This window comes from Pipistrellus hanaki, assembly GCF_964339955.1.
Source record: "Pipistrellus hanaki genome assembly, chromosome: X".
In the NCBI taxonomy this organism is placed as follows: domain Eukaryota; kingdom Metazoa; phylum Chordata; class Mammalia; order Chiroptera; family Vespertilionidae; genus Pipistrellus; species Pipistrellus hanaki.
Genome location: NC_140524.1, coordinates 72453482 through 72470818, shown reverse-complemented (window position 1 = coordinate 72470818; position 17337 = coordinate 72453482). Strand labels below are relative to the sequence as shown.

Below are 17337 nucleotides of genomic sequence, written 5' to 3'. Positions count from 1 at the left end.
TCATCTCAAATGGCCCTATAGGGCCACAAGGATGGTTAGTTTATTCCGCGCTTATTTGTGCCCTAAAGCATCAATCCTAATTGGCAGTTATCTGGGCTTCTATATCTGCCTCCTGCCAACCTTTTTGAACCGTGGTCACTAAATGAAGAGGTTCTGGCCTAGGAAGGCCCATGCATTCCTTCAATTGGATAGAGAGCCAAGACAGTGACTCTGGAGATCTTGAGAATAAGAGGGAATGTTGACTAGGGAGCACCGCGGCTGCGGAACAGAGGAGCTGGAACTGGAGCCTGGGCTGAGTCTGAAAAAAGCCGGATCCGGATGGTGGCCCCGGAACAGCTGGAAGTGGAAGATGGAGGAGCCCCGGGAACCTGCGGACAGTGGGCATTCCCTGTCCCCGGTTTACATCTATAGTCCCGAGTATGTCAGCATGTGCGATTCCCTGGCCAAAGTCCCCAAACGGGTAAGAGAACTTGGGATGAAAGTTCGTGGGTTTTTGCGGTGGTGGTGGAGGGGGTGGGAGGGGTTGGAGGGTTAGACAGGAGGGCATTAGGAAGCGAAGAAAATACCGGGCTGGGGGAAATCTTAAGCAATAATTTGGGCAGTTGTACGAGGCGATGGAGAAAGTGTTCCCTTACAGTTTCCGAGGATGCCCAATAGACACAGGTGGGGGCGGGAGGGCCGGAGGAGGGTCTGGCACTGATGGGTAGCGTCTCTACTGCAAGGGGTCCCTGAAGTCGTGGAGAAGCTGCAGGAAAAAAGTGATCCATCACCTTAATAAGGCCCAGTAGCTTTCTCCTTAGCGATTTAGATACTTTGTATCTATATTGTCTGCAGTGCTTTGTAACTGTTAAGTAAAGCGAAAGGAGTGGGGCTAAAAGTTCGTTCATTTGTTCAGGATAATGAAGTCCACGCAATTTCTCTGAATTAAACATTAAGGGGCTATGCTTTTTTTTGTTTTTGCTGATGTCTTTAGGCCAGTATGGTACATTTTTTGATTGACACATATGCACTACATAAGCAAATGAGATAATAAGTTATCTTTCATGAACAAAGCCCTGAACCCACGTAGTCCTGGCCTTAAAATCCTGCTTCACAGTGGGACTAATTAGGGAGAGAGTGGTGCTTCTTTTAAAGCTTTTTGTGACTCACAGAGTATGCAATTTGCCTGTAAAAGCTCATTAAGAATTAAGAAAACTTGGAAAAAGTGCATGAAGCATTTATGATCCATTTCAAACAGGACTTGACTGCTGAAAGGGAAAGTATCCTGGTGAACACACAATATACACACAATGTGTTGTAGAATGTTATACCTGAAACCTATATAATTTTTTTAAAGTTTGCTCTGAAAGAAGTGGAGCTTTTTATTATTATTATTTTTATTGATTTCAGAGAGGAAGGAAGATGGAGAGAGAGAGAGAAATATAAATGGAGAGAGAGAATCATTGATTGGCTGCCTCCTGCAACCCAGGCATGTGCCCTGACTGGGAATCGAACTGGGACCTCCTGATTCATAGCTTGATACTCAACCACTGATCAACACCAGTCAGGCAAAACCTATATAATTTTATTAACCAATGTCACCCCAGTAAATTCAATAAAAATAAATTAAAAATAAAGTCTCATAGGGATAGGTGCTTTGTGGAGATTTTGAGGTGAATACATTTGGGTACTAAAACATAGGTGTTCAGCTAGGAGGTGTTCTGTTTTTTTTGTTTTGTTTTGTTTTGTTTTTGTTTTACCACTGAGCAAGATCTGAGGGTGCGGGTTCAACTTAAGACTTTTAGGTGTACCATAACCACCACCAAACTTTAATGAGTGAGCCTGGAGACAAGTCAAAACCAAAGAAAACTCTTGTGACCAGACACAGAACTAAGTGCATCTTTTTTTTTTTTTTTTTAAGTGAATTCACTGTTTGTCATTTTAAGAGTAAATAGGAATAAAACCCTGACACTTATAAGATTATGTATGACATTTTCTGGCCAAATAAATGTCTGTTTACACCTGTTAGTGTGATATGCCTCATTTCTCTCCCAGACATACTGTAACAGGCTTTCAGACTTTATCCTTTTTATTAACTAAATCATTTATTGAGCACCTTCTTTGGGAATGTTTTTCAGCCATTTTTTTAAACCCATATCTTGTATAATAAAAGGCTAATATGCAAATTATCCCTTTGGGAGTTTCCACTGTTCACTATGATGTTTGCTGACCACCAGAGGGCAGTGCGGAACAAAGGAAGGCCCCTGCTGACAGCCAGGAGGCCCTGATTGGCCTTGATTGGCTGCCAGATCTAGGGACCCTACCTATGCATAAATTTCATGCACCAGGCCTCTAGTATTTGATAAGCATAAAAACTAATGCCTTCTATTAAAGTCATTTAACATATCAAAAACTGACTGTAAGACAAAGTAAAACTGTCACATTTCCTTGCTGGGTACATGGGGAGGCTTTCAGTAAGTATTTGTTAAGTAAGAGGAAGGTTGCTAGAAGAGGGAGCTATTAGGGCTGGGAAACATGGTCCAAGGAACTAAAAATTTTATTTTAATGGGCAGATTTGTCACCTCCAAGGATATACACATGTTTTCTTGAAGAAGGAGCAAGAATCAAATCCTCCGATCTTGGGTATGTATATTTAAATTTTGAGGTGGAACCTCCTTTCTTCTGGCCTGTTTAGTGCTTGTCCTAACATGAGAAGTCATAGTAATTCAGGAGAAACTTGTGGCCCTATTCCCAATCAATAAACATTAAAACACACACACACACACACACACACACACACACACACACACACACAAACAGTACTGCCTCCCTGTGGCCTAGGTCAGTGGTCAGCAAACTGTGGCTCTTTGGCCCCTTGAGTGTGGCTCTTCCACAAGATACCACTGCCTGGGCTAGTCTATTTTGAAGAAATGGCATTAGAGGAAGTTAAAGTTTAAAAATTTTGGCTCTCAAAAGGAATTTCAATTGTTATACTGTTGATATTGGCTCTGTTGACTAATGAGTTTGCCAACCACTGGCCTAGGTTATTGCTTTTCCAATTTAAATATGAATATGAATTACCTTGTTAAAATACAAATCTGATTTTGTGGGTTGGAGGTTAGGCTTAATTCTGCTTTTCTAACAAGCCCCCAGGTGATGCTGCTGTCAGTCACAGACCACCCTTTGAGTTGCCTGGGCAATAGCAGCAGTGGTGGATCAGGAATAGGAAATGAGGAATAAATAGGCAGCTAGAGGTTAGAGGTGGTAGGTAAGTCTTGTCATTAGCTTAGCATCCTGTAATCTCTCAGTCACTCCTGTTTGTCACTTCTTATGAGGAATTGGTTGGGAGCTTCTGGGTGAAGCCCAGCTCCAACTGTTTGCCCTTCCTCTCCTTCTCAGAGGCAGGTGTGAGGGACCAAACACAGGAACTTTTATGTTTTGGGTTGCCTTTTTTTAATCCTTCAATATTAACAATGATAATTATCCACAAAGCATTTTATGTATGTTATCATGTAAGTTCCATAAGATCTCCCCACTTTACAGATGAGGAAACTGAACTACAGAAGAATTCTTATCTGAAGTTATAGAGCTGTTAAGTATAGTTAGTAAAGGAATATGCCAATGAAAGTAAAAATATAGTTGAAGGATTACATGGCCCAATTAGGAGCTGATTCAGATGAAAATATCTCAGCCTGCTGGTTTGTCATGAAATTTGTAACTCTCAGAGTAATGTCCAATATCTGATTATTTAACTTAAATATATATATTTTTTACTACCAATAAACTCAAGGGAAAAAAATCTATCCTCTCACCCCCATTAATGGAGCCATTACATAGTTGTGAGTGGAAGAACAGAACATGTTTATTACTTCAGCCCCTGGAACAAAAAGCTAGTTATACTTTCTCATATCACTAGTTCCTGCTTCTAGTTTTTAGTATGCTCTGGATCTGACTTACTCACCTCTCCTTGCTTTCTGTTATTTTTAGAATAGTTAAACCCAAAGTGGCCTTCGTAGGGGAGGTGTCCACCTTCTATACCGATGCCTATCTGCAGCATCTCCAGAAGGTCAGCCAAGAAGATGAAGATCATCCAGACTCCATGGGTAATGTTATTACTAAGCAATGATGGGAGATGTACAACCTCCATTTATATATCAATACTACTTAATCTTTTATAACTTGCATGGTGGTCTTTAATACGTTTTAATAAGAACTAATGTGTTAACCAAACTTAATCTCTCAGTTTAGACACATACATCTCACTTACCAGAGTTGAGCAGTACTGAATGATGGATCAAATGGAGGAAAATCTTCTAGTTGCTTGGGTCTTGCTGTATCTATGATGATTTAATTGTCCTGTTACCTTATCTTTTTTTTTAAATATATTTTATTGATTTTTTACAGAGAGGAAGGGAGAGAGATAGAGAGCTAGAAACATCGATGAGAGAGAAACATCGACCAGCTGCCTCCTGCACACCCCCTACCGGGGATGTGCCCGCAACCAACTTACATGCCCCTGACCGGAATCGAACCTGGGACCCTTCAGTCCACAGACTGATGCTCTACCAATGAGCCAAGCCAGTTTCGGCCTGTTACCTTATCTTTTAACTTGAGTAGAGATTTATGTTGTGGCTAACTTTTCTACTTTATCTTTCATTAAACAGCTGCATTAAAATAAATTAGAGATGGCCAATAGCATAATCTAGAGAAACAACAGTGTTTAGTAGAAGAACTGGACTGGGGGCAGGGCAAGAGACCTGTGTCCCAGGTCTGGCTCTTTGTCATAGAGGAGACATATCTCTTATTAAACCTCAATATCTCCATCTATGGAATGTGACAAGTTAATCTTAAAGGTTTAGCTTAGAGAGCTTAACACTTTAAATAGTTCTTTTCCTGATATTGGAAATAGTTCTCTCTTGTTTGGAACTGACTTTTTGCATAGTAGCTTTTTGGTAGGGTACATTGTTGTTGTACTTCAACCTATTCCTTCTAAGAGGGTTCTGGACCCAAATCCAATGTGTGGAGGGAGGGGTTTACCTCCACACCATCAAGCAATGCTCATGACATTAGCTGGGTGTCCTGCTATTCAACTCAATTCTGACACTATCTACCTAGAGATGGTATCAAATTCCCCAGGTAAAGGGCTTAGTCCCTCAAGACTGCTGCTCATTTCAGATGCCAATCACAAGCCCAGGCTGTTACCTGTACTTCTGACCACTCCTTGGGTTTGATTAATTTGGTAGAGCAGCTCACAGAACTCAGGTAATCCACTTACTCTCTAGATTACCTGTTAATTATTCAGGTGACCCTTGAACAATGCAGGTTTGAACTGTGCAGGTCCACTTATACATGGATGTTTTCAATAAATACTATAAAATGTTTTTTCTCTCTCATGATTTTCTTAACAACCTTTTCTCTAGCTTACTTTATTGTGAGAATACAGTATACATATATATAGCATATAAAATATGTGTTAATTGATTATGTTATTGGTAAGGCTTCAGGTCAGCAGTAGTCTATTATTAAGTTTTTAGGGAATCAAAAGTTAATACATGAATTTTCAATTGTGCAGGATCGTTGGCTCCTCAACCCCTTTGTTGTTCAAGTGTCAACTGTAAATGGCTGTAACTCAGAAGTCAGATGGAAGAGATGCATAAGGCAAGAGATAGGGGGAAGAATACAGTTTCCATGCCCTCTCCAAGCATGCCACCCTACCCAAATCTCCACATGTTCATCAATCCAGAAGCTTTCTGAACCCTCTCCTATTGGGTTTTATGGAGACTTTATTACATAGGCATGATTGGTTAAGTCATTGGCCAGTTGGTGATTGAACTAAATCTCTAGCTCCTCTCCCCTCTCTGGAGGTCGAAGAGTGAGACTGAAATTTCCAACCCTCTAATTACATGGTTGTCTCCACTGGCAATCAGACTCATCCTTAGGTGTGCAATACTGGTTGCCTCATTAGCATAACACAGACACATTTATGGATTGCTCTCATCACTGGAGAAATTCTAAGAGTTTGAAGAGCTCTGTACCAGAAATGGGGACAAAGGTCAAATATTAGTATAGTAGTATTTCTTATTATAAATCACAAGATCACACCTCCTCTTTCTGCAATTCATCTTTTAACAAGCTCTTTTGATGTTTCCCCAAAGGTTATGACTGTCCAGCTACAAAAGGGATATTTGACAACGCAGCATCTGTGGGAGGGGCTACAATCACAGCTGCCCAATGCCTGATTAATGGAATGTGCAAAGTAGCAATTAACTGGTCTGGAGGGCGGCATCATACAAAGAAGTAAGAAAATGACCTTTCTGCTTTCTGCCGCTTCCCTTGAGTCAGTTCCTCTATTATGTAAGCTCATATGCTTATTGTGTTGGCATTTATTGAGAGACGTACGTGTGTGTGTGTGTGTGTGTGTGTGTGTGTGTGTGTGTGTCTATATATCTACATCTACATCTACATCTACATCTATATCTATATCTATATCTATATCTATATCTATATCTAACTATATAGTGTAATATGCTAATTAGGCCAGATGTCCTTCCGGACATTCTTTCAGATGAAGCTGGGGCTTTGAGGGAAGCCCAGGTCCCGGTTGCCAGAGGGTAGCCAGTGCTGGAAGTTGGGGGAAGGAAAGCCTACTCTTGCACGAATTTCATGCATTGGACCTTAATATATGTACACATATATATGTATATATGTATCTTAACACTTTACTAGACATTCTGAAGAGATGCAAGTGATATAGATGACATAATATAGTGGAAAGCAAACTATAGAAAGTCAGGATGCTCAGCTTTTTCTGCAAATTTTGTTAACTGACTAGGACAGATAAACCACTCTAGGCCTCAGTTTCGACATCAGGAAAATGGGCAGGGCAAAGGATATAATCTCAAAATTCCTTTTCACCTTTCTGGAAATCCCCATCTTCAAGAGATTTATACTGTAGAAACATTAACAAAACTAGAATAATAATGGAGAAACATCAGTTTTGGTACCAATTGAATGTACATATGAGCTGAAGAAATTTAACATCAGGGAGAAATTAATCATGGAAATCTTAGAAAAGATGCATTGTAGAACTAGGTCTTGAAAGATTTTCAAGTAAGTGGGCAAATGATGAGAATAGATTTAAAACAAAAGCGTGAAGAATCAAGGAGTCTTATGCTGTCATCTCTAAGGAAAGTAACAGCTGAGAGGTGTCACTCTGAGGTGAAAAGGCTTGGGAAACAGCTATTCTTAGATGCTACTTGGAGTTAAAGGAAAAGCCCTTTTGGAGTTTCATGTTAGTCTTTCAAACAGCTACATTCTGTATCTGACAAGGATTGCTGGGCCTTAGTCAGCATTCAGCATCTTGCTTGATATGTCTGTACTACTTAATACACGTTGAAGAAGAAAGATTTCTAAAACTCTGAATTAGTCAACATGCTAATGTGTCATCCACACACTGGTTGTTCATACCATCATCGGTCATGACCTTTATACTCTCCAGTGTCCTTGAGTCTGGAGAAAATAGCACTGTTTTGTTTTTGTTTTTTCCAGAATAAAACCTTGAACACAATTTCAACATATGCAGGTTAAGATAATAACATGGGATTCTTTTAATCAAATTGACAGATTTCATAACCATGGAAGTCCTTGAGAAAGTTTACTCCTAAAATCTGCAAGGTGATGGAGGAAAGAGAACCAGTGTTTAGCAATATATATATAAGTTTTGTTTGACCTTAAAAACAAAGAGAAACAACCTGCCTTTTGTTAGTTTTTGCACTATTAACTCATTATACGGCCATAAGTGTCTGTAGATGCAAGAAGTGGACCTTCCTCACATGCCACACATGTCTATAAAAAAAAAAATGTTGCCTGGCCAGTGTGGCTCAGTGTTTGAGCATCAGTCTATGAACCAGGAGGTCATGGTTCAATTCAGGTCAGGGCACATGCCCAGGTTGTGGGCTTAATCCCCAGTGTGGGGCATGCAGGAGGCAGCAGATCAGTGATTCTCATCATTGAAGTTTCTATCTCTCTCCCTCTTCCTTCCTCTCTGAAATCAATAAAAATATATTTTAAAAAGTGTTTTCCCTAAGTGGCAGTCCTGACCAAATTTAAAATCATTTTTCATGAGAATTTTCAGCTGAAAATATTCAAGAATACCTGAATTGTGAGTAATATATTTTTATAATCATTGCAAATTGATTTTTTAAATTAAATATCATGGCATGTGGGGATGGTTTCCATTTTGGATGAGTGGCAGTTAACTGGTTAAAAAAATTCAGCAATCCCAAAGAGTAAATAAAAGGCCTTATCTCCTTGAAGCTCCAGATAAAAGGGGAAACCACCACTTTCCCTGAACCAAGAACTTATATGCCTTCTTGTGTTTAGTGAATTGAGAAAAACAGTGTGGTTTTATGGAAAATGCCTGGTTCTATGAGTCAAATCCAGTTCGTGACACTTGTAGGAGCTTATGTATTTATTTATTTTTTTAATATATTTTGATTTTACACAGAGAGGAATTGAGAGGGACAGAGAGTTAGAAATGTCGATGAGAGAGAGTCATCGACCAGCTGCCTCTTGCACACCCCCCACTGGGGATGTGCCCACAACCAAGGTACATGCCCTTGACCGGAATCGAACCCGGGACCTTTCAGTCCGCAGGTCAACACTCTACCCACTGAGCCAAACCGGTCCCGGCTATTTATTTTATTTTTTAAAGAATTTTAATGCTTCTAATCTATGACAATACCTTCTTAATGCTACATCAGAAGTTGATTCATCAATGCTGAATTCAGAAAACATAAGCAAGAGAGATCCAACATTTTATTGGGACTGCACTATTAAGCACAGTAATAGGCATCATGATTCAAGAACAACAACAAAAACAAAACAAAACAAAACAAAACAAAACAAAAAAACCCAAAACACAAAAATGGTATAGTGAGGAGCTTATGCCTTTAAATTCATTGCTTCAGGCCTGCTAGGGCCTGGGTTACTTTCCAGTGGAATATCCAGATACCTGATACTTCTTATCACTGTTTTGCTGCCAAAGGAAGAGCACTCTATCTTAAGCCAATCATGGCTGCTTCTGGGCTGTGTGTAGATATGGGCATACCCACACACCATTATTATAACTACTCCAGACAGCTTTCAGCTGATGCTACTTTAAACAGACACACCTGTGGTAAAAATAAAAATTAGAGAGTTTCTAGGGATTGCCCCAATTCAGGGGGTTCTTGACACCTTTAGAACCTCTCTACAGATGGGCATTTAGTCTACAAATTTACATCTAGCCCAGCGTTTGTCTGTTATAACGACAATGTCTCTCCATTCCCAAATATATCTATACATTCATACATGCATTTTATTAATTCAACATGAGTTGATTGAGAACCTACTATATGTCAAGCATATGTTTATCAACACTAGTAAGCAGAGGCATATATATTTAAAAATGATAGGCATATAAATTTAAAAATGCTATATTTTTTCCCCTAACAATTTTGAAAAAAAGAAATCTTTACTTCAAAATATTCAGATACTGGAAGATTATAATGAAATTGTCATGTTCTTTTTGAAAAGTTTGGAAATAAGTGTTAAAAGAGTGAGGAAAATGTTCATACCTCTTGATCCAGTAATATTATTCCTAGCAAACTATTCTAATGAAATAAACCAATTCTGCCCTCAAGAAATTAATATCACTGAGGTAAGACAGCAATAATTAAATCTGAAAGCTAAAGAAGAGTGATTTTCAAAGAAAATTCTGTAAAGGAAAATTAATGAGGGACTAATGATATTATATATTAAACATACAAAACTAAAATAATGAAATCACTGGTAGCATGTCTCTTTGGGGAGTTTACATATGATATTCTAGCAAACTCCCAAAAGAGATGGTTGATATATATAGGAATTCAGACTGTTATAAAGCGTGTGTTGCTAGTGAAAGGGAGAAGAAAGGATTGTTCAATAAATGAAGATGTGAAGCATTTATACTCTCATCTCCTGCAATAAACTAAAATAAATGACAGCTGGAATGAAGAGTTAAAAATAAAAAAAGCAAATTAAAAAAATAAAACTAGAGGATATTTATCAAGCCTCTGAGGGGAAATAGTTTTCTAAGCTTTAGAAATAATAGAAGAAACTCACAAAGGATAAGATCAATAAATTTGACTGTATAAAATTTTAAAACCAAAATAATTTAAAAGTTTTGTGGCCATTTTAAAAACAAAATCTAAACACATATTGAAAAAGCATAGTTGACATAAATATGATGAAATATGATAGGTTTATATAAGGTACTCAGTATGATGTATAAGAAGAAATATGGGCAAATAATATGAATAGACAATTTACAGAAGAGTTTAAGTATGACTGGAAGACATGGGACAGTATTCATCACTACTAATCAAAGAAATGTAAATTAAAACAACCAGGAAAGCCTGTATTTAATAGAATTGAAAAAGATGGTACTCAGTTTGTTATTAATAGTGTGGTTTGGTTCAATCCTTAAGAAAGCAGTTTGGAAGTCAGCAGGTGTTAATAATCTTTCATGGAGTAAACCTACTCCTGAGAATGTTTCCTAATAAAATAGTTCAAAATATAGAATAAATTATATGTATGAAGGTGTTTATCAGTGTTATTTATTAAAAAAAGAAATAACATGAGGGCTCAGCTGATAAGAATTAAAAGAATGTCCATGTGCCTTCTCAGGCGGCTCTCTACATCTCACCGTTTTTTACTAATTAAAATAAAATTTAAACATTAATAATAGGGCTCTAAAAAAATAAATAACATGAATTGTTTAGCAATAAGAAAATGGTGAATCCTCTCCATGGAATATTATACTGTTATTTTAAATGATAATTATGAAAATTACAGGGCATATCAGAAAAATACTTATGTGCTAATGAAAAAGCAGATTTTAAAATTCTATGCACACTGCAATGACAATTTTATAAAACACAAAACAAAATGGGGGAACAAACAAGAGAATGATAATGGTGGTTATGATAGGGTGGCAGAATTATTGATTTTTTAAAATGTGTTTCTCTAGTTTTCAAATGTTGTATAATGATGTTTTATTACCTTTACAGTTAAAATGTTATCAAAATAAAAATAGACAAAAAATAGTAACAGCAAATGAAACAAATGGTTAAAAACTCTAACTATTCTAATTGACTTTTTAAAACATTAATATTCAGAGAAATGGGCAGAAGACATGAACAGACAATTCACAGAAGAGAAAATAAATAGTAAAAATACATGAAAAAATACTTAGTATCATTAGTAATTAGAAAAATTAAAATTTAAACATCATATAGATATGTATATATTTTTCTCCTACAAAATTTGAGCCACAAGACAAAAAATCTCTAACTTATAATATCTATTACTCTTGGTAATCAATTCTAAGGAAATAAACCAATCCAAAATATGGAAAAGCTTATATATTTTAAGATGGTAAGTTCTCTCTTACTCAAAATAGCCCCAAAAAAGAGAGGAAAGAAGGGAGATCTAAATATTAACAACAGTGGCTGAAACCGGTTTGGCTCAGTGGTAAAGCGTTGGTCTGCGGACTGAAGGGTCCCAGGTTCGATTCCAGTCAAGGGCATGTACATTGGTTGCGGGCACATCCCCAGTAGGGGGTTGCAAGAGGCAGCTGGTCGATGTTTCTCTCTCATTGATGTTTCTAACTCTCTATCCCTCTCTCTTCCACTCTGTAAAAAATCAATAAAATATATTTAAAAAATAAAAAATAAATATTAACAACAGTGGAATGGTTAGGTAGTATACTGAAACATATCCATTTGTTGGGCTATCCTATATAATAAAAGCCTAATATGCTAAGTGTCCAGTCATCCAGTCATCTGTTCAACCAATCAAAATGTAATATGCTAACAATATGTTAAGGCCGCTCAACTGCTTGCTATGACATGCACTGACCACCAGGGAGCAGACAGTCAACCAGTCGCTATGACATGCACTGACCACAGGAGGCAGATACTCTAACCAGTAGGTTAGCTTGCTACTGGGGTCTGGCCAATTAGGAATGAATGAGTTGGGCTGGACACACCTTGGAGTCCTCCTGCAGTCCCTCCCTGACTGGCCAACCTCTGTACTCCTCCCCGGCCCTGATAATGCACTGGTGGGCTACCTCGACCTGGCCTGCACCCTCTTGCAATCCGGGACCCTTCTGGGGATGATGGAGAGCCAGTTGTAGCCTGATCCCGCAGGCCAGGCTGAGGGTCCCTACTGGTGCACAAATTCATGCACTGGGCCTCTAGTCTATAACAATAAAAGCATAATATGTTATTTAGACTGGACAACTGGATGTCCTTCCAGACAAAGCCGCCTTGGGGATGGGGGAGTTGGAGGTAGAGGCAGTTAGGGGCGATCAGGCAAGCAGGCAAGCAGTCAGGAGCAATCAGGCAGGCAGGGAGTGGTTAGGGGTGAACAGGCAGGCAGAATGGTTAGGGGTGATGAGGCAAGCAGGCAGAGGCAGTTAGAGGCGATCAGGCAGGCAGGTGAGCAATTAGGGGCAATCAGGTAGGCAGGCGAGTGGTTAGGGGAAATGAGGCAGGCAGGTGAGTTGTTAGGGGTGATGAGACAGGCAGGCAAGTAGTTAGGGGTGATTAGGCAAGTAGTCAGAGTGGTTAGGGGCAGTGAGGCAGACAGGCAGGCGAGCAGTTAGGAGCTAGGGTCCCGGATTGTGGGAAGGATATACAACTGCCATTTTAGGCCCAATCCTGCAGGGATCCCCTCAGGATCAGGCCTAAACTGGCAGTCAGACATTCCCTGGGGGGTCCTGGATTGCAAGATGGTGCAGGCTGGGCTGAGGGATCCCCTTCCCTCCCATGAACGAATATCATGCATTTGGTCTCTAGTTATATGTAACCATTAAAAACAGTGATTAGGGCAACTGCATAACAGGAAAAAATGCATATCATATAATTTTGACTTTGTTTTTATGTTTTTTTAATTTTTATTATTTTTTTAAATATATATTTTATTGATTTTTTACAGAGAGGAAGGGAGAGAGATAGAGAGTTAGAAACATCGATGAGAGAGAGTCATCGATCAGCTGCCTCTTGCACACCCCCCTACTGGGGATATGCCCGCAACCAAGGTACATGCCCTTAACCGGAATCGAACCCGGGACCCTTCCGTCCCCAAGCCGACGCTCTATCCATTGAGCCAAACCGGTTTCGGCTTGACTTTGTTTTTAAAAGGCAGGTAGTTACAACATCATATATTTACTTTTGTTAGAGTCATGTAAAAATATGTGCATATTGAAAAAAAAATCTTAGAAGGAAAAATGGACCTGTGATCAATGCAGGGGTCAGGGGCACAGATCTCCTGTGCAATTCCAAATTTACATATAACTCCAGTGGGCCTTCCACATCCATGGGTTCCCAGCCATAGAGTTGAACCTTGAACTACAAGAGTTTGAACTGCTCTGGTCAACTGAAAACATTCATTTATAAATGGACCTGTGTAGTTCCAATCCATGTTTTTTGAGGGTCAACTGTACAACAAAATGATACCAGTGACTGTAAGGAGGGGGATGTAGTATACATATATATGTATATACTCTCAAACATATATATACAGGTACCTTTTTCCTATTTCCCCTACTTTTCCTAGATTTTCTCTAATGTGATTATATTTTATCAATAAAACATTTTATAATGAAAATTGCTTGGAACAAGTTGGAAAGCAGCTACAATACAGACACAATGTGGATGGTATGTGCTAGTTGTGTAAAAGGTAGTGAGTTGTACAGAAGAAGGAAAAGGAGTCTGCCTTTCCCTTGGTAAGGATGGATAATTCCAAACAGAGGGAATGATAAAAATCTGGTAGGAGGAAATTATGGGGCATTTAGAGAACTACAAGTAACTAAATGAGGTCCAAGTATAAAAGCAAATAGAGTAGGACCAGATTCTAAGGGCTCTGTAAGCCATGCTGAGGAGTTGGTTTTTTTTCACTGAGGCTGGTGAGGATTTACTGAAGAATTTTAGAGTGGGTGTCAATGTGCTAATTGAATCAAAAGGAGCTGAGACTAGAGACAGAGAAGGCTATTGTAATTATTAATTTAACAAACATTTTTTAAGCTCCTGCCATATGCCAGGTGATGTGAAACAAAGCGGTGTGCAAGAGGTTATTATTTGAGGACAGTTGGTACCAGACCAAAGGCCACTTTGTAAATCCATTTAAAGGGGGAACTAAATTTTTCCAGTAAGTAGTGGAGGGGGTGGGGCTTAATATTTATGTTGACTTAAATAACTAAAAGCTATTAAAATGTTTATTTTCTCTCTTTTAATAAATTTGAACGTTAAGTACTTCTTACATCAGTGTATCAAGAATTGATTGTTCTTGTTTTGACCTCAGTTTTTCTAACAAATTGCATGATATTTCAAGATGGTACATTTCAGTTCCTGGGAGAGGAGCATGATGAGTTAGTGGGTTGATTTTGCCAAAATATTCAAGGGCTTCATCAGTTTTCCTGAGGGTTTCTTAATCATTTGGTATTCCAATCCCTCTTTTGAATCACCTTTAAAATTATCCTTATTTATTTTTATCCTCTTCAATGGAAAGCTGGCTTACCAGAGCATTGTTATCAGTTTTGTATGCTAACTTTATATTATATTCAGTATCTTTTTACAAGATTTATAATTTTACTTTGTGATAGGTATGCATTGAATTACTCACTGATATATTTGAGAATGCATAAGAGATAAGATGGTGGAAAAGTTGATGGGGAAAGGTGCTAGAGATGAAAGGATATGTTGTTTGAATGGAGACTGATACAAGTAGCCAATTCATTAGCAAATACTTTTATGTTATAACAGCTTTGTATCCTTAGGAAGCCTCAAAATCTTAGTACTTCTGGGGCTAAGATAACCAGTTCTCAGTAAGGAAAACTTCCTGTATCAGCAAAGACCTGATTTTTTCAAACTAAGGGTTGTAACTCATCAGTGGAAAAATATATCCATGTAGTGGGTTGCAACCAGCATTTTTTATGTCAAGATAGATTTCATGAAATTTGTTCTAATGTGTGTGCATGTATTTGTGTGTGGGTCATGATGCAAATGTCAAGCCAATGTAGCGTGTAATGACTGACTTTGAAGTAAGACGTGGGTGCAAAGCAAGGCTGCACCACTTACTGTTTGTGTCGGTAACCCTGGGATTATTTCAGGAACAGCATATGTACAGGCACAGAGATGTGAAAGCTGAGGAAACTTCTAAGTCTGTAATTAAAGCTGGAACCCATGGCTTCTATAGGCAAGTGGCTGGAGATAATTGAAGAGAGGTGTAACGTTTCCTTATATGCCAAGCTAAGTAGTTTGGAGTTGGTCCTTCATGTCAGTGGTTCTTGACCTATTTTGGTCAAGGATGTTTCTGAAAAATCTGGTGAAAGCTATATACATTATCCTTAGAAAAGTGAATATACACAAAAATTTTCCTTATATTTTCAGAAAGTTTAGTGCTCTCCTAAAGCCCATGTATGAATCACTGAGTAAAAACCTTGGCTTTGGACAGTGAGTAATCACTGAAAGAATTTCTAGCCATGGGGAGATAACATGATAAGTTTTGCAATTAGGAATAGTTGTGGGGGTGTGGGGGTATGTTATAAAAAAAAGTTAGGTGAAAGCAGTGGTAATGAACACAAAAGATGGAATAAATTCAAGCGTCATTAATAGCTGGATTAGATAGAAATTCTAACAAATTTAGTATAAATTATTATTAATTTAGTATAAATTCTAACAAATTTAGTATAAATTATATTTAGTACAAATTTAGTATAAATTATAATTTAGTATAAATTACGATCCCTAAGCAACCACTCATTTCCTTTTTTCCCCCCCATATTTGCTTCTGACATTTAGGTTAGTTTGTATTATCAGTATAAATTGAATCATGCAAGATATATTCTGTTGTCTGGTACTTTGACTCATTATAATTATTTTGAGCCCTAGCCTTTTCAGTTCAGACAGTTCATTCTGTCTGTACATGTCAAGGACAGAGTGATCTAGATTTCTTGTGTACAGGACTGAGTAAATTGTGTAACTGTTAACTAAGGAAAGCAGGGAATAAGAACTGATGTCCTTACAGAACATCTAATTAAAGAGATCTGTTAGAGATCTGGCAGTAGGGTTTATCCCAGGGCTTCTCTACCTTTAATGTGCATATGAAATATCAGGGATCTTGTTAAAATGCAGATTCTGGCTCAGGAGTTCTGGAGTGGAACCTAAAAGTCTGCATTTCTAACAAATTTCCAGGTGATATTAAATGCTGCCAGTCTGTAGGCCATACTTAGACTAACAAGAGACTAGAATTCAGGAAAATTGACCAGTGAAAATACAGACTTGGGAGTCACCAGTATGATAGGTGGGAAGTAAAATGAAGGAAACAGCCCTGGCCGTTGTGGCTCAGTGCCTGCACACCACCAAAGGATCTCGGGTTTGATTCCTGGTCAAGGGCACATACCTCAGTTTTAGATTCATCCCTGCTCGGCAACTAGTCAAAATCTCTCTTTCTCTCTCTCTCTCTCTCTCTCTCTCTCTCTCTCTCTCTCTCTCTCTCTCACACGCGCGCGCCCTCTCGCTCTTGCTCTCGCTCTCGCTCTCTCTCTCTCTCTCCTCCTCTCCCCCTCTCTCTCCTCTCTCCTCCTCTCCCCCTCTTTTCTCCTCTCTCTCTCCCTCCCTCCCTCTCTCTCCTCTCTCTCCCTCTCCCTCTCCCTCTCTTCTCCTATCCTTTTCTCTACCCTCCCTCCATTCTACTCTCTATAAAAATCAGTGGGGAAAAAATATCCTTGGGTGAGGATTAATAACACCACACACACACACACAAAAAAAAAACAAACAAACAAAAAAACCCCACAAAACTTAAGAAAAAGATCAAGTCACCTGAAAAGCATGTATAGAAAAACACAGAAAAATAAAAACAAGTCTTGAGGCTTGTGCAATGCCAGTATTTACAGGGCAGGTGGAGGAAGAAAGTCCTATGAAAGAGTCTTGAGAAGGAATAATCAGAGAGATAGGAAAAATCAGTATAGACATCACAGAAACCAAAGTGAAACTCAAGGCCAGTTTAGATAGCAGTGTCTGCCACTGCAGAACATGCATTCTCAACAGAGACAATATTGTCCCCCTAGGGAGCAAAAACTGATTTTTGCCAGGGATAGTGTAGACATGCCATGGTTTATGGTTCTCCAAAGGGCCTTAGTATAGAAACAGATGTACAGCATATCTGTGATATTAAAATTTCATACAGGGCTCAATTGGGAAAAGGTGCTAAAAGCTCTTTGGATGGGGGAGCAGTAATGGAAAAAAAAAAGTTTGAGAAACTGAGCTGTAGAGA

At 38.6% G+C, this 17337-nt stretch overlaps 1 protein-coding gene across 1 annotated transcript in view; it reads left to right on the top strand.

Moving 5' to 3' along the window:
• Positions 1-58: 58 nt before the first annotated feature.
• HDAC8 (histone deacetylase 8) overlaps positions 59-17337 on the top strand; it is a gene marked incomplete at its 3' end in the record, with an annotated part of 329092 nt that continues 311813 nt past the window's right edge. The window contains 5 exon segments of the mRNA XM_084869700.1: positions 59-227; positions 230-460; positions 974-1026; positions 3967-4082; positions 6135-6276. Of these exon segments, the coding sequence (XP_084725826.1) occupies positions 171-227; positions 230-460; positions 974-1026; positions 3967-4082; positions 6135-6276 (599 nt within the window). The 5' untranslated portion in view covers positions 59-170.